The sequence below is a fragment of the Oxyura jamaicensis genome, chromosome 4 (assembly GCF_011077185.1).
Source record: "Oxyura jamaicensis isolate SHBP4307 breed ruddy duck chromosome 4, BPBGC_Ojam_1.0, whole genome shotgun sequence".
NCBI classification, from domain to species: domain Eukaryota; kingdom Metazoa; phylum Chordata; class Aves; order Anseriformes; family Anatidae; genus Oxyura; species Oxyura jamaicensis.
The window spans coordinates 16340720-16364949 of NC_048896.1; the positions used below are offsets into that span (position 1 = coordinate 16340720).

The 24230-nt window shown below is 57.6% G+C and overlaps 1 protein-coding gene across 1 annotated transcript; it reads left to right on the forward strand.

Moving 5' to 3' along the window:
- Positions 1 to 33: 33 nt before the first annotated feature.
- SLC16A2 (solute carrier family 16 member 2) lies at positions 34 to 22776 on the forward strand. The gene is made up of 6 exons (XM_035324988.1): positions 34 to 543; positions 15850 to 15994; positions 18483 to 18945; positions 19136 to 19279; positions 19873 to 20101; positions 20577 to 22776. The coding sequence occupies exons 1-6, from the start codon at positions 63 to 65 to the stop codon at positions 20795 to 20797; spliced, it is 1683 nt and encodes a 560-aa protein (XP_035180879.1). The 5' UTR covers positions 34 to 62; the 3' UTR covers positions 20798 to 22776.
- The last annotated feature ends 1454 nt before the right edge of the window (positions 22777 to 24230 follow it).

Below are 24230 nucleotides of genomic sequence, written 5' to 3' on the forward strand. Positions count from 1 at the left end.
GGGGGGGGGGGGGGGCGCGAGGGGAGAGGGGGGGCGCGCAGGTAGGGGCCGGGGTTGGGGCGATGGAGGAGGAGGAGGAGGATGGAGGCGGCGGAGGAGGGGAGGCGGGGAGGGAGGCTGCGGCAGGAGGGGGCGGGCGGGGGGGCCGGCCGGGGGGGCCGGCGGGCATTTGGGACCGGCTGCGGGGCAGGCGGGCGGCGGGCGGCGGCCGGAGCGCGGCCGCGATGGCGCAGCGAGGGGCGGCGGGCGGCGAGGGGGAGCCGGGCACCGGCACCGGGAACGGCACCGGGAACGGGGACGGGACCGGGACCGGGACCGGGACCGGGAACGGGGCCGGGAATGGGAACGGGAACGGGGCCGGGAGCGGGGCCGCCGCGCCCTTCCAGCCCCCCGAGGGAGGCTTCGGCTGGGTTGTGGTATTCGCCGCCGCTTGGTGCAACGGCTCCATCTTCGGCATCCACAACTCCTTCGGGATCATCTACACCATGCTGCAGAGTGACCTGGGCGAGGGCGAGAACGACCCCGCGCTGGAGTTTAAAACAGGTACGGGACCCCCTTCCCGACCCCCGACCCGACCCCTTTCCCATCCCGGCCCCCCGGAGCCTCCGCTGGAGGCATTGAACTGTGCTTGCTCCCTGCCCCCGCCATCCCTGCCCTCCTTACTATATTTATCTCCGGCACTGTCATGCGTTTCTAAGCTACTACGTACTCAATTAAAAGTAATTCATCCGAAAAGCGTGCCCGCACCTCGTCCCGCCCGCCCCACGTTTTGGGGTGAGGAGCAGGCGGCGTGTGCCGGCCACCCACTTGTTGGGTTTGCCTCTTGGTTCTCGGTGTGGGATTTTTGGGCTGCCTGCCTGCCCTATCTCTGGGATCAGGGTGGGAGAGCATCTGCCTGGCAGCCACGCTTCCTCAAAGCCACGGCCGCCCGGCGTGCACGGGTCCTGAAGCACTGCCAGGGGGCCTCGTCCCCAAACGGTGCCTTTTGGTGGGACCAAAAACCAGCTCGAGGCTGCGTTGTGTTAACGCTGGGCACGGGGATGTTTCTCATTTTGATGTCTCTGCTGCTTAAGTGGAGTTGGCTGCAGGGCAGCAGGCCAAGGGGTTCCCGAGGGATGCCTACCTTGTCCCGGGGCTCGGCCTCCTCCAGGAGCAGGTCACCTCCGTCCCCGTGGTGGGCACCGTGGCCCCGCTTGCTGGGTAGGGACAAGTGCTCGTGGTTTTGCCATCACTCCGGATGAGGCTAGGGCTCTCCAGGGGATGTCAAGGGGCTCAAACTTGAAATTAGGGGACCACCGTTGCCCAAGCCGCCCCGCACACCGGTGACCATAGCCATGGGCGCACGAGGAGGAAAGCAATGCCGGGCTGCACCCAAGGATGCAGAATTAACCCCGGGGATGCAGAATTAACCCCGTGGTGCTGTTACCAGAGCGACAACGGGCAGCGGCGGCATGGCAGGGAGCTGGGAACGTGCGGACGATTGTAATTACCGTGATTGATGTCCGTGTGTGTGTGTGCCTGCGCGCTGTGCGTGCCATCCCCGGGAAGCTCATCGCGCCGCGCTGTTTCCTGCTCCCCGTGATCCTATCTGGAGAGCCTGAGGCAGAGAGCTGCAGAAGTTGTAACAAAAGAAATTAAATACTGCGAGTTCTGGTGGTTTCACGGCTGCATGCCCAAGACGGGGTTCGGAGGAGACAGCATCTGCCTCCTGCTCCCGAGATCTATTTATTTATGGCTATGACCGCACGGAGTCCTCGAAAAAGAAAGGCGTGTGGGCGTGCAAGGTGAACCCGGGCTCAGTAATTAAATTGCCTGGGTGACGAATATGCATTGAGGTCTGGGCGCCTAACAAAGAGGCCGCTGATAACCTCGGTGCGGCGGGGTCTACGCAGGGCCGGCGGGTCCCACCTCATCGGGCCGCGGGTTTTGGGGTAAATCTGCGGGGCTGAGGGGTCCAGGGGGGCCATGGGGCACGGAGCAGGGCCCCCCCAGCCCTTCCTCCCTCTGCCGCTGTCCCTCCCCGCGCGGGGTTGCATAATTTCCCCGCGGCGGTCGTTTGCGTGCAAACATAATCAGGAAAAGTGTTGTAGCTCCTTTCCAAGCACTGAAGTGATACGGCCTTCCTGAAAAGACCGGTGCTGTCTGTCTGTCTGTCTGTCTGTCTGTCTGTCTGTCTGTTCCTCAGCATCCATCTGCTCCCCATGGCTGGAAGTGGTGGCCGAGCTCTGGGGTCCCCCTTGCCCCCTGCAGAACTGGGGGACGTGTTGGGGACCCGCCGGCCCCATCCCGCCCCGACACCCAGCACGGCCTCAGGCACCTCGCTTTGCTCTTCAGCCCCCGGGGGCTGTGTCCCCAGAGCCCCTCTCTGCTCCCAAGCAGGTGGGCTTGTGCCCAAGGGGGAGCTCGGAGAGCCCCGCCGCAGGCCAGCCAGCATCCCTTTAAAAATAGGGTTATGTTTATGCTGAAGCGGGTACTGGTCTGAACCAAACAATAGCCGCCCCAGCGCACGGCTATAATTATCAAGGTTTATTCCTTGTTTGCATTGGTCACGTTTTCTTGCGTTTGATCTTGAGAGACGCAGGATCCACGGAGTTCAGATTTCGGGTCAGGCTGTGAAAACAAACCCTCTCCCAACAATGCATTGAATGCATACGCTGCTTTGTTTGAAGGAATATAACCGCGAGGTGTCTGTAAACACGCGGCCGCCGCGACCACCGCCGTGCCCCTTCGCAGCGTGAAGCCCGAGCCGGGACTTTTGCAAGGCACACTCTGTGCTTTCGGCTTTGTTTTCCTTCGGGGGGGAGGCAGAGGGCTCGCTGACACTGGGATAAAAACAAAACACAACAACAACCTTGCACACGAGCCAGGAACAAGCCCATTCTCCTCCGCGGAGAGGTGCTGGGTGATGTCTGAGGGCGTTTGCTGGGTGCCCTGTGGTGCTCGCCGGCCCCAGCCCGGACACTGAAGGCACCAAGACAGCTTTGGGGTCTGGAGAGGATTACATCGATTTATTTATTTTTTTCCCCCGCTAATTTTGGGGTCGGGCACCTGGGATAGGATCCCGTTGATTTATTTTTTTTCCCCCGGTAATATTTTCATTGATCTCTTTTTTTTTTTCTCCCCTCCTCCGCTTCGCGTCGATACCCCGGGTACAGATTAACTCCCCTTTTGCTTAACCTTTAATGCTGCGATTGCTCAAAATGGGAGCTGCGGGCGCTCGGGGGAGCTGCTCGGGTTCGGCCGCAGCCCCTGCGAGTGCGGCTGTGCGTCCTGCGGCCTCCTCCTCCCGCCCGTGCGTGGGGACGGGGGGAGCAGCTTTCCCCCCCTTAGCCCGGCCCCAGCCGGGGAGTGGAGGCTGCCGGAGCCCTCGGCTCCTCGGTCTCGCCGATGCCAGCCAGGTTTGGCCGGGTGTCATCTTCGTACCCGGCTTCCCAACCGGTTTCACGGGGAATTTCTTCGGGGACGCCCCGTGTTGTGTCCCCAGGGGGGGCGAGCCAGGCTGGAAGGGGCTGGTTTGAAGCCAGCGCCGTAATGGAGCGAGGAGGCTCGGTGAGAAGGCGTGAGCTTGTTTCGTGACAAAATAAAGCTGAAATGAGGAGGGAACGGGAGGAGGAACCAGCACGGCCTCCTCCAGGGCTCGAGGAGCCCCAGGGCCGGTGAGCGCTGCTGGAGCCGCCTCCACGAGGGAAACCCCGGGGAGAGTAAATCACAGGAGGTAGCTCTTGGAAGCGGTCCCAATTAATTTTAGCAGTGCTCCGCAGCCCGGAGGAGGCTGGATGGGAGCGGCCGCCACCGAAGTGCACTTTATTTAGCCTGCTGCTGCAAAAGGCATCTTCCCCAGGTGTTTGCTCTGGGCTTTGGGGTTGGGGCCGGCACCCTTACCCATGTTTACACACCGGGAGATGTGTCTGAGACGCAGGGTGCTGGCTCCTGGGAGGGCTCCTGAAGATGGCCCTTGGGCCGTCACCTCCTTACCCAAATCTGCACGATTTGGCGCTTTTATTATAAACTTTTGGCTGCCATCACTCACCCCACGCACCCAGAACATGCTGGGGGCTTCCCGAGTCTCCAAACCTCACCCGGGTCTCCAAACCTCACCCTCATCCTCCAGCAGCCAGCCGAGGGAGTTCTCCGGTCTCCGTTGTGCTTCTGTAATTAGTGGATAATGATAAGATCCCATCGAGCCCCCTTTTTCCCCAGGCTGAGCACTCCGGTAGGAGAGGTGCTCCTGGCCCTCCCACCTGGTGCGAAGGAGACCACCAGAGCTGGTGAAGGTGGAACGGGGGCTGCCGGACCCCTCCTGGGCACCTCGGGGTGCTCGGGACGAAGGGCGAGCCTGGATTTCCACCCAGCCGTGCCAGGGGAGCGTTTGGAGGCTGGCTTTGTGACCTGCACTGCGCCGAGGGGAAATTCCTGCGGGGGCACAGGGGGCAGCAGGCAGCACTGTCCCGCCGTGCTAACGGGGAGCTAATCCCAGAGGGAGCCGCAGCACCCGGGGCTGTTTGTTTCAGGGGATTGGGATCCGTCAGCACCAGGCGCCCGGTAACCTTTTGCTTTTTTTTTTTTTTTTTTTTTTTTTTTTTTCTCTCTCCTCCGGGTGACTCCTCGGGAGCTCTGCCAAAGCGGTGCTCGGCTAATGTCAGCGGCTCGAGTGTCAGCATGGCTGGGGGGGAGGCGATGCGCAGGGCCAGGGTGGGTGCTGGGGGCTCCAGGGTCTCACCTTGACCCCATGGGGGGCTCCCAAAGTGGTGTCCCCCAGGAACCAGCGTGCCCAGAGGGGCTTCTCCAAAACAGAGCCGAGTGCTCCAGCACCCACGTGCTGCTGCAACACCTGCAGCCGAGCTGCACCCACCGCGGCATTCGCTGCTTGTTGCTCTTTTCTCCTCCTCTTCCTCGAAGGATTGATCACTCCCCGCTCCCAGGGAAGGCGATGCTGCTTTTGGCACCCGTCCCTGCCCAGTGGGGCATGCGCTGGGCTGGGCATCGCCGGCGGGCACCGGCACCACGGCAGCAGCTCGGTTCATGCCGGGCTATTTCCGTGCATCCACCCCAAAGGCAGTCGGGGCGGTTGCAAAACGCCCGTGACGTGCGCCCGGCATTGCTGCAACACGCTTTTCGTGTGCGAGCGGTTCAGGATCGCTTCTTCCCCCGGCGCCTCGCACAACTGGTCCTGCCAGCTGCCGGGCACGGACCACGGGCAGCCTGCTCCATCCTCCCCGTGGTGCAGGCTGGCTCGTCTTCAGGGCTCTGGGTTTTTGGGGTTTAACCCCCAGATCCCCCATACGTGGTTTTGGGTAGGCAGCTGGGTGAAGCCTCACCGTGCTCCCTCCCTTTGCAGGACACCGTCGGGCCGTGGCTGAGTTTTACCCCGCTGTGGCTCGTTTTGGGCAGCAGCCACCTGGGCGTGCGTGGGACCAGCCGAGGATGATGCCGTGATGCTCTGACGACCTCTGGGGCTTTGGGAAACGGTGCCCTGGGACACTGGGTCTGCGAACCCACAGCGGAGCAGGTCGCAATGGGACGGCAGCAGCACGCCTTGGTGTCACGGGACCCCGTTTCTCCCCTGTCCTTCTGTTTTGTTTTGGCTCTGGGTTTGGACCTGCCAGGGACTGCATCACCCAGGGTCGGCAGCCTTGCGTGGGCCAGCTTGCTGGGGTTTGCCCTGTGCAGTGCTGCAGGGGGACCTCAGCAAGGGCACCCCCGTGGTCCCCTGGGGATGAGCCACACGGCCCCTGGCAAGCAGTGTCCCCAAAATCCATCCCCCTTTTTTTCTTTTGTAATTTTCTGGACATCTCGTGTCGGGCACCAAAACAAAGCTTTTGTTTCAGGCTCTTGGCCTTAATCTCCATGCCGGCAGCTCCTGCGCGTGGCAGGGAGGTGAAATCTTTCCCTCTCAGGGGGATGTCGGTACTTGCCGGGCGTTTGGGCGGGCGGGTTTCCATAAACCCTCAGCGGGGCTGCGGCAAGCGGGCGTTGGGGCTCGTGAAGATGCTGGAGCAAACCGAACGTATCGGCAGCTCCCACTGCACCCTCAGCCTCGGGTCCGGCAGAGAAAACCACCCGTGATTAAAGATTGACGGTAATTACCTAATGGGCACGCACGCCACGGTGCCCGGACAAGCTCCCTCCTGGGATTTCCCAACTCGGGAGCGCTTTTGCTTTGCAATCGCCGTAGCGCGCTTGCATGAGCCCGGCAGCAGCACGTCGCACTTGGGCACCGTCAGCCCTTTATCATGGCCTGGCACCGGGCAGAGCTCTCCCCATCCCTTCCCAGAAAACCCCCCAAAAAACCCCAAAGCCATAAAAGCTGCTTTTTCGGCTACGGCAGAGCCGCGAGTGAGGAGGCAGCGGGGCGTCCAGGGCTGCGCGCTTGCTCCGCGGGTGGGCCGGTGGCGAAGAGGCCACGTCAAGGCGTCCTTGACCTCGAGCCAGCTATTAATCCGTGTATTTTAGCAAAAACACGTTTATTTCTTGAGGTTTATGTAAACAATGGAAGCAGGGAGCTCTAGGGGGTGGGGGGCTGCCCGGGGATTAAGCTGGCTGTAAAGCCAGGCACGCCAAGCTCGCCAGCCCGGGGAGAGCTTAATTAAAGTCAAAGGAGAAGTGTTTCCAAGAAAATAATACGTGGTATTTAAATGGGATATTTTTGTTCTGGGCCCAGAATGTCTCCTTTCGCTCTCGGTGTCAGCTTTAATAAAACAAAACGAGATCTCCAAGAAAAACAAATTGGAGCTCTTAAAAGGGCGCTGCGGAGATAAAAATCAGCAACACTGTTGCTGGTAACACCTTGGGTTATTAAAACGGAAAGAATGCTAACGATGCGATTTGCATCGGCCTTTCTTGTGGCTGCGCCCCAGCGGCACCCAGCCCCGAGAGGTGGGCACAGGGCCCCCGCTGGCTTCTGGGGCTGCTCGTGGGGTCCGGGTGGGCGCCGGGGGGGAAAGGGGTGAAAAATGGCGAGAGTTGGGATTCGAGTCCTGGAAACCTAAATAAACGGGGGCTGACCTTTAGGGAAAGGATGGTGCGGCTCAGCAGGGCTCTTTCAGAGGGGATGAACATGGGGATGAAGTACCAAGGTTTGCTTTTGCTGCTTCTCTCTGCGTGCCGCGGTGCTGGCGCTTGGCACCTCTAAACCCAGCGGCACGATTTGGCTGCGGCAGCCAAGCGTGCCAAAATCCACGCTACGAGCCCCGTGTCCAGACGTGCCATGCCCTGGCTGTTCGCAGCCCCTCCTTGCTGTGCCCCCCCTGCTCAGAAGAGGCTTTTGTCTGGCCTGAAGGTGCCCAGTGCGATGCCACCCCCCAGGGATGCCGCCAGCGCCGCGGCTGCGCAGCACCGGCCAGCACTGCCTCGCCGCCCTCAGATAAGGCAATTAGAGCTTTATCGTTTAATTGCGGCGTGTAATAATAGCGGAGCACTAGCGAGATACGGTGCTGCCGAGGGGTAAATATCAGCTGCGTTGGTGGTTTTTATTTATTTATTATTCAAAAATTACTCGGCAGGGCCCGGCGCTTGGGGATGCCCCTGCACCGGGATGGGCATCGCCTGCTGCATCGCCCAGCCCACAGATTTTCCGTCTCTGAGGCTTGTGTTGGGTACCAGGAGCAGAAGATCTGCGGCATATATCCTGCCTTCTGCACCACGAGTAATGTGCTGATATTCAGGAACACCTGGGGACAAGGGACGGGGCCGCGGCCCACCCCCCGGGACCTGCCTCTCGCAGCCCAGTTTTCCAGCTCTGCTGCTTGGCTCCGTGCTGTGTTTTGGGAGAGGGCCTTAATTAAGAGAGAATCGCACAAAATTACACGTATTGCCAAAAGCTAAAAAATCACGGTGGATTTTTTTTTTTTTTTTTAAGCTATTAAACTCTGCCCTGCTTCAGTTCATCAAGCAAACCGTAAAGCAAACAGCCGCGAGTGGAGGCACTTCGGGTCCTGACCTGAACCCTGCGGTTGGCTATTAACCCTCTCTGGCTGCACCCTGGATAAGGTTAGCCCCAGGCTGGATTTCGGGGATCCTTTTCCCTCCTGGTGGCTGTGCCGGGGTGGCAGCTCCCAGGGGTGTGCCAGGCATGCACCGCTCCCTCCCCTGCTTGGTTGGGAGCGTTTCAATTCAGAAACTTGATAGAGGGCTTAAAAGGCGCCGGTGTGTGCGAGCTGTGGACTGCTTGCTGGTGGTTTTCCCCATTCGTCAGGGCTGGTGACGAGTCAGTCTCCGTGCACATTTTCTTATGAATGAGTAAAGTTTTGGCTCGGCCCTGATGGTCGAACAGGTTAAGCGAGAAGCTGCCGGTATTGGTCTCATCATCAATCCAGGCAGAAGGGGGAGGCTCTCCCCGGCTCTGTAAATGTCTCCTGTAATCTCCCATCCGCTCCGACCGGTCCCGAGCCCTCGTCCCGGTGGGACCGGCAGCAGCTGGGGGGGCTCCCGAGCACCGGCTCCCCCATCACCCATCCCATTGCCCTCTCCTTGGGCACGCCGTGGCCTGGGTGGATTCGGCATGGTGAGCAGAGCCTCTCCCAGCTTTCCAGCAGCGGGATGGGAAAGCCCCACGGCGCCCTGCCTCATCCCTCCTTGCCCCCAAATCCATCAGCTCTGCACAGCTGAAGCCGCTGGGCTCTGCTCTTCCCTTTGGTTGGGGTTGGGCAGGGGTGATTTTCGTGGGAGAAATGGAAGATAAATGGCTGGAAAAGAAGCTGAGTGGCTACTGACTGGCTGGTCACCACTATCAGCCGATGTCTGGCACCTGCTGGGACAGGAGGATTTGCTCTTTGATCCTTGCACCTACCCCGGACTGACATTTTCCTGCGCAGAGGTAGGATATACAGCTTTTGAACCCGAACTGGAGGAGGACCAAAACCTCCCCAGTGCCTGACGGAACCCTTCATCGACCTGCTCGGTTATTTATTCCCACCAAAAAAAAAAAAAAAAAAAAAAAAAAAAAACCCCTTGTTGCAGCAAAAAGCCACTCGTGTTCCGCCCGGATGGAGGCACTTTGCTGCCGAGGCACTTGGACTTGCCCGGGTTGTCCCCGCGTCCCCTCGGCCCCGTTCCTGCTCTGGGCAGGGACAGATCCGTGGGGATATGTGCCGGGACGCACCTCTGTGCATGCGTCCCCGCGTCTGGAGAACCTTCAGATGAGAGCGGGTCAGCCAAAAGTAACACCCCGTTGGTAAAGGGGTATGACCTGTTCCTTGCTGAAAATAATAATAATAAAATCCCCGTGTATTGCTGCTCTTCGGTTTCCTACTGGATTTGCGTAATTGCAGCCCAGTCTTATTTTTCCAAGATACCCAGGTGTTCTCAAACGCCTGCTTTAATGTCAGGAAACCCCAGGAGATTAAAATCGCGGGGAAGTTTTACCCCTCTTGGCCTCTGGCTGTGTGGTTTAGCAATAACACGCCAGCTTTGCATCGTTTGGGGGATTTTTTTTCCCCAGCAGTGGGCTGAAGGAGCACAAGCCAGAGGCGTTGGCATCGCCTCGCTGGGGACAAGGCAGAAACCCCCCGGCCCAGGCGGAGGAAGCCGTGTCCTCAAGGCCACATCTTCGACCCGGCAGTGGTTTTGCAGCATGGCTCCCAAACACCTTGCCTGGACGCCTCTCTACCTTTTAACCTCTTAGCCCCATAGCAGAGACTTGATGGAGGATCCCCAGTGTGGCCAGCATCACCGTGCGCCATCCCATGTCACCGGGAGCTCTCCGAGCCTCATCTCACCGGCAGCCAAGCTCAGGGGCGAAACAATCTAAAATCCATGGGAACGGGGGGAGGGGGAGACCTTTGGAGAGCTCCCGCAGCAGCTGCTGCCGCCGCCTAGGCTTTCCCTTTCATATTTACAGCCACGTCTATCGTCGTTTATTGGGCGGACAAATCGGGGCCTCGCTGGGTGTAGGCAAACGAGGAACATAGCTGAAATACTTCGGCTGTGCTCTCCTCTGGAGGGAGGCTCCGTGCAGGGAGGAGGCACCCAGTGCGTGGGTGCCCCCCTCCACCCTCGCCCCCTGGGGGGCCCGGAGCAGTGTTTCTGCACCAGATATTGCTGTGGACAGAGGGTGAGCCGAGGGGCTGCAATTTTTTGGGGAGGCAGGACGGGAGCCGAAAATCGCCGCGGCAAGTCGAGGGGTGCGGGCGCATCGCCGGCAGGGTGAGGTTTGGCAAGAGCTGCTGGAGGAGAGGGGCAAAGGGCATTTAATTATTGATCAGCCCCCCCCCCCCTCCCCCGGGGGGGACACATGGAGAGGTGTCTCCTTCCATCTGGGAAGATTTGGGGGGCATTTGGGGGGAAGATTTTTGGAGTCTTCCTCCATGGAGGGGGGGCTGATGCCAAGCTGGGGCTGCTCCTGCCCCATCACTGCCCTCAGCTCTCCAGGGGGTTGAAGGCTGTCAAGCACTCGACCAGGGGGGGGAAAGATCTTTGTGAGCCTGTGCAAAGCCCAGTGTTTTGCCTCCATTTATTCTCCCCAGCCTCTTTGTTTTCCCTTTGAAAAAAGGGAGGGTGTTTTTCTCTGCCCGGCTGGTTTGAATTCGCCTTTTTTCCTGGGATGTTGACAAGCGCCCGTGGGAGCTGCACTGGGAGGAGCGCGGGGCCGAAGCCGAGGGTTTCTTCTCACCGTTAATGGGAAACAGAAGATTGCTCGGGAGAAATCTGGCAGGGAGGGGAGCTTTTCTGTCTCTTCCAGTCTGGAAAAAAGCATCCTTCCTCCAGCCCGTCCTCCCAGCAAGAGGCAGAGGATTCCCAAGTGTGGCACAGGCAGGGCTCGCCAGGGGCATGGGAAGGGCACGGAGATTTCACAGGGATGGAACAGCTGTGATCTGGGGGGGGGTCCCCAGGGTACCGAGGGCTGGTTGTGCCCCAGGTGTCCCAGTCTTGGTTTTACCCCTCGCAGGGTAAAACCAGGGGCGGGGGCTCGGGGACCTCTGCCCCCCACCCGCTGGGAGCCTGCTGGGTCCTTACGTGGTTCTCCGGCCTCTCCCAGCCCTGCCATTTTTGAGGGAACAAACAGTGCAAAGGAAACATCGCGTGCATGGGGACGAAGCACGGCTGCACGGCGTTTCAAAGCCCTGAAGGACTTGGACCGGCGGCCGCCTGTCTCGCAGAATGCCCTCTTGTCACCGGAGGTCTGCAGTGGGCACATTCCTGCAGCTCCTTTCCTCCCCACCCCTTTCCTCCCCCAGTTTGTGCCGCAGGAGCCGGGCAGCAGCCTGAGCCCCCCAGTTACAAGTGGCCACGGGGGGCTCGGAGGCGAGGACACGGCGGTGGGACGGGGACGGGTGGAGGGGTCCCACTGGGGATGGTCCCCATGCACACCAGCTGCACAGGCTGGAGCTGGCCGTGGTCAGGAAGAGGTTAATCATAGCCAAAGCCCGGTGAAGTTTGGTCAGGTCACGGCTTTTCCAAAGGCTTAAAATTTCGGACGTGCAGCAGCTGGTGTCCGGGCCACGGCTGACCCGCACCGTCCGGCTGTAGTTAATCATTGCCGTTGGCTCTGGGACTTGTCTGAGCTCAGCAACACGGACCTTTTCCCCAAAAACACGTGGTGAGGAGCCGGGGGCCTGGAGGAAACCCCCAGGCTGCCAGGCTGCAGGGGGCTGGGGAGAGCTGAGCAGCCTGGCCTTGACCCTAACCCCGACCCTAACCCTAAATCCTGACCCTAACCCGAACCCTGCCCCTGGACCACGCTTTCCCCCTGCACAAGCTGCAAAATAAACACAGGGGCTCGCTTCCCTGCACTGCATCGGTTTGGGGATACATCTAAGGGGCACCAAAGCCAGGAAAAAAGAATTATGTCCATAAATAAAAAGATGGAAAGCAGAGAGGAAGGTGTCCTGGGTCTTGGTGAGGGGTTGCATCAGCAACAGTGTGTGTGTGAGCCTGGCTGCACTCACTGCTGGTGTGCCTGGTGCTGGAGAGGGTATTTTTCAGAAAGAAATAGGATATTTTTTCTCCTCTTGGGTGTGCTTTGAAAAGGGGCTTGGGAACAATGAGTATTAACGGGCAGATAGAGAACGAAATGTAGGGCTCGAGTCCTGAAATGTGTGCGCCTTTCAGAGGGAGCGAGCGTGCCAAGACAAACCCCGCTAGGAATAAACATCGTCCTACATGAAAGGCTAATTACAGATTGGCTCCGCGTGCGGGAGGAGGGCATTTTTGGCCCATTAAAATGGAGCCGGTCTGGTTTTCATAAAAGTGCTGGGCAGAAGGGGCCAGAGAGGCACGGGGGGGGGAGGTTTTGCCGGCAGCGGGGTCCCGCAGGGTCGCAGGCATCCCTCTCCCCTCGTCGGGACAAAGTTGTCGCGACCATAGCTCCTATGGTTTTTGGTGACTTCAGTGTGTGGTAGGTGAATCATCTCGCAAAAATTGTAAGCCAGGAGGAGACGCGGAGCAGAAAATCCTTCCCAGCCTGCCGAGAGGAGCACACGGCGGTTCCCATCTGCGCAGCACATGCTGTTTGTTGGTTTTGGGTGGCTTTCACAAGGATCCGTGTGCCGGGGGGAGCGCGGGGTCCTGCTGCTGCTGCAGCTGGGGAGGAGGCAGCGAGGCCGGGGCCGGCTTTACGGCTCGGGGCAGGCACGAGGTACGGCTCCTGGAAGCGAGGTACGCTTCGAGGAGATATCCCCGGTGCAAAACCCTCTGCGCCCGCTCCTTGCCGAGCCAAACCACAGGTCTGCCTCCATCCCCACTTAACACGGCCACAGTGCCGGGACTTCTGTTCGCACGGGCTGCTAGCTGTCACTTCGTGGTTGCAGGAGATCGAAGCGGCCACCGGGACAAGGACAGGGGGTGGCTGGGACCTCCCTTAAACCTCCCCTGCATGCGGCATGGTGCACACGAGGGATTGCTGTGGGGCTGACCAGTTCCCTGCATCCTGAGGTGCAGCTTGTTTGCGAGTTGCACACAGGAGGAGGGAGGAGGAGAAGCCAGGAAAAAAAAAAAAAAAAAAAAAAAAAAAACGATGAAGGAGGACTTTGTTCTGGAGCTTTTGGTATGGTACCAGGCGGGGCTTGCTATACCGTTAATGAGTTTATCTGGCTTTATCTGCACGTGGGGCCACCAGTGCACTACCGCCTCGTGCCCAGAGTAGCCCAGCAGCTCATCAGCTTCGTTTTGCTGCCCCTCAGCTCGGCATCCCTCCTTTCCACGCATGGTGGTGGCCCCCTCAGCCCTCGCTTCGTGTCTGCCTTCATCCAAGCCCTCCAGGCTGGACGCTGGAAGCGTGTCAGGCTCGTCTTTGAGGACGCAAGGATGACGCAGATGGCTTCGCAGGATCTAACAGCTGCAGATGCTCGGGGCAGCACTTGTCAGCTGTGCAGCGAGGGCTTGCGGCTCCCAGGCCACCCAAAATGCGAGCCAGGTGGGGCCGTGAAGGGCTTTCAGGACTCGTGATGAGCTTTGCCATGCCAGCAGAGCTCCACTTGCCTTGCTGTGCCCAGCAAGCATCTCCGCCCGGTATGACCGGAGAAATTATTTATCGGAGACATGGAGCGGGTGGGGAGAGGTAGCAGAATTATCTTTGTGGCCCCATCTGTCCTGCAAGAAACACCAAGCACCTGGGAAAGGCGACCCTCTGCAGCATGTCCCCATCCCCATCCCCATCCCCATCTCCATCTCCATCCCCGTCCCCGTCTCCGTCCCCGTCCCCATCCCCGGCCGAGCGGGAGAAGCCGCGGGAAGCGAGGGAAGACACTTCCTCCAGCTCCGGATCTGAGGTCACCTCCTGGCCCTTGATCCCCCCAGCCTGCGGTATGTGGGTCAGCGGGGAAGCACGGCCGCCAGCGACGTCCCTTCCTCTCGTCTCCCTGGAGAGGCGTTTTTAAAGGAACAAATAAGACTCGGCCGAAAATGCCGCGCGGCACCGTTGTTAATGGTGTTTTTGTGAAGGCTGGAACAATGAGCTCAGCACCGGGGGGTAATGGGAGCCACGTCTCGGGTCCTTGCCCTCCTTTTGCTGCCATGAACACCTCTGCTCCAGCAAAAGGTGGTGGCAAGGCCTGGGCACCGGGCCACCAGCCCCACGGAGGGCTCTTTGTGTATCCCAACCATCCCCTTCAGCAGGTGGCAGGCAGTGGCCATGCCGCAGCACCAAGCCTTGATCAGGCTCCTGTTCCCATCACGGGGTTCCCATCCCGTGATGAGCTGGACTCACCCCGTAATTTCTTTCAGGATCTGCTGGAGCCGTAGCTTTCCTCCAGATCAGGGCCAAAAAGGGGTTGGTGCCACCAAGAAGCCCCGGTCTGGGAGCACGGGGGTGAGCCCCACCGAGACCCCCTGCCCGTGCTGAGGTCCAGAGGGGCTGGTTGTGCCGCAGAGGCTGCAGCCTCCTCTGCAAGCCGGGCGATGGTTCTTGCTAATTTTCACTCACTGTTATTACCAAAACCTATTTCTATTCATTGCTTGTGGTAAGCCCTTTCTCTAAAGGTAGCGCAATTTGCCATGGGGATCTGTTTTGTTTACCGGGTTTAATTGAGTGCTATCTCCTTTCACGAACACAAATCCGTGGAGGCTGCTACGCGCCCGGTGCTGAGCCTCTCGCCTGGGCTTGCTTTGATCTCCGCAGGTGAGTGCACGTGTTTTGGGCCAGGGATTGATCCTGCTTATTTGCATGTAAATCTCGGGGGTTATTAAGATCTGAATCTGGCCCCTTTAAATTTTAATACTCGCTTTATGCTTTTATTTCCGTGTTTCTTAAAGCAATTTCCAAAAATAACAAACTTCAAACATGACGGGGCCATCTCGCGTTTTACTGCCTTGGCTGCAGCCGAAGGAACATTTCGGGAAGTGCATTATCCACGTTAATGAGCCCTTCCCATCTTGGCCGCCCTCCCGCCCCTCTCCCCTGCTGCAGCAGGGCTTCTGCCCGGCCTCGGCTTTTATTTTTTTGTGTGCGTTTTGAGTAAATTGGGTCCTGGAGAGCCCTGCAATTAGTTTGGCTCTTCCCAGGCTGGAGAGGGCTTCTCTGTGTGGTCCCCGTGAAAGGCTGAGCTTGGGGGGCCCGTGGTGCGAGGGGGATTTCTTTTAATAGAGACCCAGCCATTTTCCTAAGATCTTGTGGCTGTTGTTGTGTGTTGAGAGGGTTTGCAGAGCTCTCGGTGGAGGTGCAAGGAGAAAAAAAGGCGTAAAGCAGCAGGGAGCACGTTGCGGGTGCGGGATGCTCCCCGTGCTCCTCCTTGGCGCGGGCGGGCAGAGATTTTTTCCTCACCACATTGCTTTTCTTGAAAGCCTGCCTTTCCTCCTGAAAACACTCACAGAAACCGTTACAGAGGGAAGGTGGAGGGCAGGGCTGAAATAATCTGTGAATAACAAAATCTTCTTAAAGCAGACAGACGGAGATTTTCCCCAGAGGTGGGTAGGGATCTCCTGGAAGGGATCTCCTGGGTCTCACCAGGGGAGGGAGGGGACGTAACCTGGCACGACCCACGCACCTCCAGCAGCTTTTGGAAGATGTGGTCCCCCCCGTGTCAGCCTCCTTTCTCCAGCCTCCGCCACGTCTCTGCTTTTCATTTCTTGTTGACGCCCGGTTCCCATAACGCCAGCATCACCAGCTGCTCGTTTGCTCTGTATATAAAACCGCCCTTTAATTGACATGCCTTGCCTGCTGTGTTTGGGTACATCTTGTTGCTGGTGGGACGGGGAGGGGTGAGAAAACCCCGCTAAGGAGGTGGGAGGCCTCCCGACACGCTCAGGGGGAGGTTGGGAAATGCTGGGGAGCGGTGCCTGGTAGCTGCGGCGCCTGGCCGTGACCCAGGACCCCAGTGGCCCAAAGCTGGGCACCCATGGGCTCTGTGCCCTGATTTTTTTTTCCTCCTTCTCCTCGTTCAACACACAGCCCTCACCTTCCTTCTCTCTCCCTAGCATGGGTCGGCTCCTTGGCCATGGGCATGATTTTCTTCTGCTCTCCCATCGTGAGCATCTTCACCGACCGGATCGGCTGTAGGACCACGGCTGCCTTGGGAGCTGCCATTGCCTTCGTCGGGCTCCTCTCCAGCTCCTTCACCAAGTAAGGCAGCCCCTTCCCAGCTCCTTTTCCACACCAGCCCCCCTAGCTGCTGCCATTTGGGGCAGATTTTGTGGTTTCAGGCTCTCCTGGCATGAGACAGAATGAGCTTTACCCCAATGAGGGGCTCGCCATGAATGTCCCCAGGCAGGTGCTCCCGATGTGCATTTTGATGGCAGGTCTACCTGATGCGATGCGATAGTCTTTCCAACCCGACACATTTGCATCTTCAGGAGAGCAAAACGAGGTCACCCCCGGTGTCCTTTACACGTGGCTTTTTACATGGAGCCTCAAAGGCACCGCGAGGCATCCCCCAGAGCATTGTTCGCCCCAGCTTGTCCGAATAAAAATGTTTCCGTGGGTTTGAATTCGGCTCGGATCAATGTTGTTTTAATTAAAATGCTCCAAGAAGTGGTTTTCAAAGCAAAAACATGCTAGTTTCACAGAGGGCGTGCCGCCCGCTCTCTGCTCCCACCCTGGGACGCCGGCTCCTTTGTGCCCTGCTAGGTGCCCTGGCTCCAGGCACTGGGGGTGCCTGGGGTCCCCACCACCCTGGGAAGGGGCAGGACAATGGGGACACATCCCTGTAAATCTGTGGACTCTCTGGGACATGGGGCTGAGTGTTCATCTGGGGCGGGTACATCTGCCATTGGGCTGGGGATGAAGGGCCAGCTTTAGCCACCCCAGAGCCTCCGCGCCTCGGGAGGGAAGAAATCTTGCTGAGTTCACCTTTCCTGGTGAGTGCCCGTGAGGGGCAGCTGCTGGAGGGAGGTCTCCTCCTCCCAGCAGAGCTCATTACCCAGGGGGGACCTTGTTACCCATGGAGACCTTGTTATCCATGGGAGACCTCATCCTAGGAGACCCCATTACCCATGGGAGACCTCCTCTTCCAAGGCAACCTCATTATCCGTGGGAGACCTCATCCCTGGAGACCTGGTTATCCATGGGAGAACTCTTCCAAGGAGACCTCGTTATCCATGGGAGACCTCCTCTACCAAGGAGACCTCGTTATCCATGGGAGACATCCCAGGAGACCTCGTTACCCACGGGAGACCTCCTTGTCCGAGGGAGATGGTGCCGCTGTTCCCACCGGAGAGCAGCTGGGACATCCAGGGACATTCCCAGCAAGCAGGGTGGGACATCCAGGATGAGAAGCAAGGCTGGAAGGAGCCTGGCTTTGGCACAGCCACGCAGGGGTGTCTCAGCATCAACAGCGAGCAGATGGGACCAGCAGCATTTGTCTCCACTTATCCAAAACATCAGCTTGTTTGCAGCACCAAAGCTGGGGTGACCCAGCTGAGGTGGCCAGGGCTGGTGCGTGGGAGGTCGGAGGCAGCCCAGCTGCCTGCCTGGCTCTGGGGATGGGTTTTCTGATGTGGCTTTGCCCTGGAGTAGCTGGAAATTGCCTTTCATGACAGCCATTTGTCTTTGAGCCACTGGGTACAGCTTTCATGTTCCCCGTTCTGCTTGACTAGCTACAGAGACGAGCTTGTCATGGAAGAAATGATGTGCTTGTAAACATTTGCTCAATTTTGAACCGCTCTGTTAGATCTGGGCTGCTGTCTTTTCTCTTGCTCCGTGAGCAGCACTCGGTATTTCACACGAGCAGCTCTCGGTGTCAGAGTGAAGACCCCCTTCACGCAACATCACTTGCCCAAACCTCTCCATCACACCCTCCTCCCATGGCAGACTTTTGCAGCTGAATGTATTGCACAGGGATGAAAGCAAATCCTTCATCTGGCCAGAAACTCATGGGAACTCAAGGGTGCAGCCACTGCCTGAGTTTGGGCTCCTTTCTTTGCTGCTTTTCTTGGGAAAACCAGGCTGGCCCGTGGGAAGCAGCTGCTTCCAAAGGCTTCCAAAGACTTTCCACCTGCTCTGCAGAGTAGCTACATTGCTCCCTGCTCAAGCACAGCCACCTCTGTAAGGTACAAATGAGATCTATTAACTGCCTAATTGAAGCTCCCAGAGGAGCTTAAAGAAGAAGAACATAATTAAGGAGCCTGGAGCCTGGGCAGAAATGTGATGTTCCCTCCCTAAGTGCCTAATAACCAGGGTTGGTGCCTTCTGCTTTGAAACACTGGGTGCAGAATGTTTTCAATTAGTTGTTTCAGTGGAGAAAAAAAATAATAATAAAAAAAATTGTAGCTAAAAATAACCCCCTGCCTACCTTAGAAAATCTTGCTCGCAGTACTTTAAAAAAACATTCAAGTCAGGTCAGCTTCCCGAGGCAGGCAGGTTGGCTGCTGCCTTCTCCGCCGTGCAGAAAGCACTCCCCAGCCAGACTTCATTTTCCCGGAGGTTTTAACGTGCCAGCTGTGCAACGAGGATAATCCTCGCTTTGGCTGGGGAATAAGCTCCTCAAGGCAAGGCTGTCTGTGCAGCGCCGGTGGCATGCTAGCCCTTGGTCCCGACTCAAGAGCTTGCAGGGGGTGGCAAGGCTTCCTTCCCTCCCCGTGCCGTGACCACCTTGATGTCTTCTTCCCACCAGGTCTCTGGAGGTCCGTTACTTCACCTATGGCATCCTCTTCGGCTGTGGCAGCTCCTTTGCTTTCCAGCCCTCGCTGGTCATCCTTGGCCACTACTTCAAGCGTCGCCTTGGCTTGGCCAACGGCATCGTGGCCGGCAGCAGCTGCCTCATCTCCGTGCCGCTGCCCTTCTTCCTGAAGATGGTGGGGAAGGCCATTGGGCTAGCTCACACTTTCCAAGTCCTCAGTGCCTTAATGCTCATCCAGATTTTCCTGTCCATGACGTACCGGCCCGTCCTGCCACCTTCTTGTGACTCTCAGCACGATGGGCAGGAGAAGCCGGGCAGCCGGAGCCTGCGGCAGCAGTGCTGGTCCCAGATGCGCAAGTACTTCAACCTGAGGGTCTTCCGGAGAAAGACCTATCGGATTTGGGCCTTTGGGATCGCTACGGCCGTCCTGGGGTATTTTGTCCCCTACATGCACCTGGTGAGAGCCTTGGCTCTTTAGAACGGGCGAGGAGGTGGTGGGAAGGTGGAGACGGGCAGGAGGAGGGAAGCAGCGGGGACAGAGCCACCAAAGGCCTCGCAGCCAAGAAATAGCTGCAGGCAAAGTCCTGCCCATTGCTGAGATGAATTAATGGAGGATTCACGTCCTTATGTCCTTCCATCCATCCCAGGTCAAATACGTGGAGAAGGAATTTAAAGAAACCAAAAAGGACTGGATTCTCCCCGTTTGCCTCGGAGCCATGTCCGGGCTGGGGCGCTTGGTTTCAGGCCGCATTGGCGACTGCATTCCGGGGCTGAAGAAGATTTACCTGCAGGTATGTTGTAGCCTCTGCAGCTGGAGATAACATCTCCACGTCAGCATTAACACCACTAGGAACCGTCAGCCCCAGATTGCCCATCATTTACATACCATTAGCTAACACCCTTGCAGCTCCTAGCACAAGAAGTACAAAATCTGGGTCTGGCCATCTTCACTGGGAGCCCAGAGGACGGGAAGACTTCTGAAGTAGCCTTCAGAAGCCACCCTGGCAGGGGGCAGGGAGATAGTCCCAGTGCTGGCACTGGGCAAAGATGCTTATCTACGCCTTGGCCTTGTCTTCAGTGCCATGGGCTTGTCGCTCCTTCTAGTGAAGCATTTGGTGGATCCTCTCTCCCTGGGTCTTGTAGTGTGATCAGATGGCTCTGGTTTTGCTGCTCCTGTTCAAGACTGCAGAGCTGAGGATCTCAGAAACACAAGGGTTAGGGCTTGCCCCTCCTGAAGTCTTCGTGCTACATGCCCAGGAGCCTTCCCTCCTCCTGCCCGGAGGAAACAGCCTCAAGTGACCATCGGGATGGTGCAGAGTGGCTTCCTGCTCCCCTACCCCACTCATCCCGTCCCCCAGCACCATGCCCACTTTTGTCTCCCCAGGTGGCATCCTTCGTGCTCTTCGGCATCATGTGCATGATGGTCCCGCAGTGCCGAGGGTTCGAGGGCGTCATCGTCATCTGCCTCTTCCTCGGCCTCTGCGACGGCTTCTTCACCACCATCATGGCCCCCATCGCCTTTGAGCTGGTGGGGCCCATGCAGGCGTCCCAGGCCATCGGGTACCTGATGGGGCTGATGGCCGTGCCCATGACCGCGGGCACACCGATAGCAGGTTGGTATCACCGCCGGGCCCAGCTGTTGGGAGGGAGCAGATGCTTGTGGCTGCTTTTACCCGTGGTGATTTTGTGGTGTAAGAGCTTTTGAACTTTCTGACTACAGCCTGCAGTAGCTCAGCGCCTTTCCCCGTGCTGATGAAAGCAGGGGACAGCAAGAGCAGAGCGACCACATTAACTGATGGCTGTCGGAAGCCGAGATAAAAATTGGCCAGGAATGACTCATAGCCAGGAGAGTAGGGAAAGTAATTTAGGGAATTTCTTAAGCAATGGAAAAAGTCTATTGTGGGCTGTGCAGGGCATCCTGCATCCCGCATCCTGCATCGGAAGGATTTTTTCCGGTACTAATAAATGGCAATATGTTATTCTCCGAGGGTGCCTGCTCAGCTTGCATCCAAGACTGTTTGCATGCATCTGACTTTGTCCTGTCCTGCCAAAATAAGACGGATAACCACTGTTACGCTTCTCCCCCAGGATACTTCAATGATTATTTTGGGAATTATCACGCAGCCTTTTACTTCGCCGGAGTGCCCCCCATCATCGGCGGCTTGGTGCTCTCCGTCGTCCCGCTGGTCCACCAGAGGATGCTGCAGAAGCAGCGCCTGGATTCCGGCAAGGACAAGATGCTGGCCCCCGAGGCGGTGGTGAACGGCGAGCTGCTGCCGGGCTGCCCTGCCTCCGAAGCACACATCTGACGCGCCGGCATGCGCGATCGCCACCAGCATCCTCCACAAGCCCAAGCACAGGCCCTTTTCTAGCCAGACTGTAATTCTCAGTGATTGCAGATGCACTACGTTTGTAAAGGAAAAAGGAAAAGCTCTTCTAGTTGAGGGCGTTTAACTAGCAGAAACGCTTTTTCTTGGGACAGTTTTGATTTCAAAGCCACCTTTATTTTTTTTTCCTCTACCCATTTTTTCTAAGGAAAACTCTCACCAGGAGTCAAACTTGATCGACCTCCCGCTCCTTTCCCAGTTTTCTATACATCACAACAGAGGTTTACAGCTAATAAATGTCTTTTTAAAGCAGGCCACAGCCAGAGCTTGTTGCCCCTTGCAGAGACCCATCCCCTCCCCTCCCCCTTTGGTGCGCCAGGTCCAGAGGCTGTGCCAGATCCAGCAGCTCCAGAGGAGGAACACAAAACCAGACTAATGGCCAGCAAGCCGTGCTTTCAGCTTTTTCTCCCCTCCTTTTCCACTGCCCTCCCTGAGAGCTGTGGCTGTGTGTGCTCACGGGGACAGGAGCATCCTGCAAAATCTGCCTTAAAATCACGGGAGGAGACCCATCGGTGCCTTGGGCACCTCTCGCCTCCACTCCTGTATCTGGTGCCTGAGGTCTGGGCCATCCGGGCAGCTCCAAGCAGCAAAACCTTCGGGCTAGATGGAGAGATGGAGGAAGCACACAGGGCCAGGATTAACTCGGGTGAGAGCAAGGACCGAAGGTAGCTTCCACCTCGGCTGCGTCAGATTTTCCTCCCCATCACCCGCCGTTAAAAACGAGAGCCTTGTACGTAGCTCTGCACCCCGCATGCCCCTCTGACCCTTCTGTTTTTTAAATCTGCGCTGGCTAATGCCTTGTAAGGTCTCGTGGTCTGTACTTCTGTTACTGCTGTCCCTGTACGAGCTGGAGAATATACTGGTGTGTTGTGAGGTGTCTGTTCAACCTGCCCTTTCTTCAGCACGCATTCCCGGGACGTCTCCTACCTGTTCTTTCCCACAGGGCATCCCTGCCGCATCTCTGCTGTCCTGCCCATGTTTTAGGAAGCCCACATATGTGTGCCAGCGGGATCCAAGGTGCCCATGGCCCTGGGTCCCTGGGTCCCCCGATGCTCCTCCACAGGCAGCTGGAGGAAGGCAGCCACTGCCTTGTGGCTCCTTGTGCAAGCCTGGGGGTCTGCAGTCACAGCTGAAGCTGATGAAGCTCTTCAAATTGTATTTTTGACCTTAGTGCCCTATGAGAAGGGCTTATGGGGGGATTAAATGAAAGAAATATCTTCTGCAGCCCAGCCATAAGAGAAGCAGCACTGCCCCAAACCCAGCCCATGCCCGTGCTGCTAGGCAGAGCCCCCGATGACTGCACCCACTGGGTGAATGGTTTCACAGCCAACTTTGTGGCTGTAAAACCTCTCTAGCTCATAAAGCGATTTAACAGCTTAAATCCCCACATTTTGCTGATTTCCACCTGCCCTAAACCCCCAGCCTGCCCACAGAGGTCTCTGCCCTGGGAGGAGCCTGCGCTCGGGGCCGTAGCACTGCACCACTGGATCAGCCGACAGCCAGGAGGGATGGAGGTGCCTACAGAGCCCTGCCTCACTCGACACCCCCAATATTTTTTTATTTTTTATTTTTCCCCTGGAGGAGCCTCTTATCATTGAGGGCACTTAGAGGTGCGTTCATGGGCTGCCCGGGTTCGGTGGAAGGGGTACAGCCCACATCACAGCCTGTTAACAGCCTCCCAAACCTGCTGGCATCGTTGCTGTCCGGTCAAGGTCGTGCTCTTGGTCATCACAAGCCCTTGGCCAACAGGAGGCCAGCCTCTGCCACAGGAAAGGCGATGCAAGGCTCACCCCATGCTCTGCCTGCGTGCATGGCTGGAAGGGCAAAGGTTGGAGCAGTCATCGGGAGGTGGGCATAGGAGGCCAAGCAGGAAAGCAGGGTTGCATAGGAAAAAAAAAAAAAAAAAAAAAAAAAGAAAAAAAAAAAAAGAAAGACCTTGTACTCATTTTTTTCTAATGAAAAAACCCAAGTTTCTCCTGCCGACAGAGGCGGCAGCTCGCTTGGCGCTGCAGGCTACCGCGCACCTTATGTAAGCGCACATCAAGCGCGGGACGTGCCCCGGCAGCGCGGCGCAGGGGCTGCCTTCCTAAATCTTTAGCTTCAGGGTGTTCGAAAGAGAGTTGTTGTTTTTTTTTTTTTTTTTTTTTTTTTTTTACCGCAAGGTGAGATACTGGGTTTAACTCTTCTTGCTCCAGCTGGGACGGATGTTTCCGTGGCATCTCAGGAAGCTTCAGGTGGCTTCCAGCCTGGCTCTGGGTGGTCACAGAGGAGCCACAAGTGCAAAGCAGAGCTGGGAGGACAGATCCAGCACCACCAGTTTCTCGCTTTTGCTGCCCCAGCTTTCATGCACATCCATGCCCAGCATCTTTGGGGGTTACCTTGGTTATTTCGGCTTTGGTAATTCTCACCACTGGCACCGTTCACTTCTTTTCAGCTGGCTGTTGGAAATGGGGAACATGCCAGAAAGCCCTGGCTCACTTGCCAGCCCCCTGCCCCTTTTGGGCAGCTCTATGGGGCATTTTCTTTTCAATCCCAGCCGCCCTTCGCCCCCGGGAGCACCCTGTGCCCAACGGGGCCCTCAGCGCCCGGCCGGCTCCCTCCCGCAGAGGCACTGCCTGCGGGTTTGCTGGCCGGGAAGCACAGGGGACTTTGCTCCTGGCCACGCCAGGGTTATCTCTGTGCTTTCGCGTTCTCCCCCTGCACAACCTCCTTTGTGGTTTATTATTGCCTCTTTTTTTTTTTTTTTTTTTTTTTTTTTTTTTTTTCCCCTGCAAGTGTTGCAATGCCCTTACCGCCTCAAGGACTCGCAAAACCCACCCCTGCTGCCACAACCACCTTCACTGGGGAGACATTTCGGCAAATGCGACTCACAGGACATGGCCTTGGTGTCTGACCCAACGGTGATGTGGCCCTGTGGCTCCCGGCTTTGCCTGGAGCACCCAAATCAGTGCTCGGAAAACAAGCTCGCCTCCAAACCCAGTGTTTGAAGGAGATTTGTGCTGGTTATGTCCTGCCTGCAGCACCCAGGCCTCCTCAAGGGTGCCTCTCCTGAGTGCCTCCTCTTTCCCAAACATCCTTCCCAAAATCTCCTCCTCACTGCACCTTCCAGCTCCGGCTGCCAAGAGGAGCGCGGCTCTTAGGCGCATCGTTAGCAGCTAGGCTTAGCGTCCATTTTAGTAAGGAACGAAGCTTTTTTTCTTGTTCTTTTTTTTTTTCTTTCTTTCTTTTTTGTACATTTTTAGTCATGGCGTGTGATGGTCTGTTTACCAGAGCATGTTTCTGGGTGGCGTCATGTTTGGGATTTCCAGCACACCACGCGGGTAGCGCTGGGTTTTTGGCACCCACGTTTCAGAGC

What these genes read in the sequence shown, in the direction of transcription:
- SLC16A2 (XM_035324988.1), top strand. Translation starts at nt 63, where the DNA reads ATGGAGGAGGAGGAGGAGGATGGAGGCGGCGGAGGAGGGGAGGCGGGG. An exon ending in TTGTCCCCTACATGCACCTG is followed by an intron (nt 18,946 to 19,135) that starts GTGAGAGCCTTG and finishes CATCCATCCCAG; the next exon opens with GTCAAATACGTGGAGAAGGA. An exon ending in TGAAGAAGATTTACCTGCAG is followed by an intron (nt 19,280 to 19,872) that starts GTATGTTGTAGC and finishes TTGTCTCCCCAG; the next exon opens with GTGGCATCCTTCGTGCTCTT.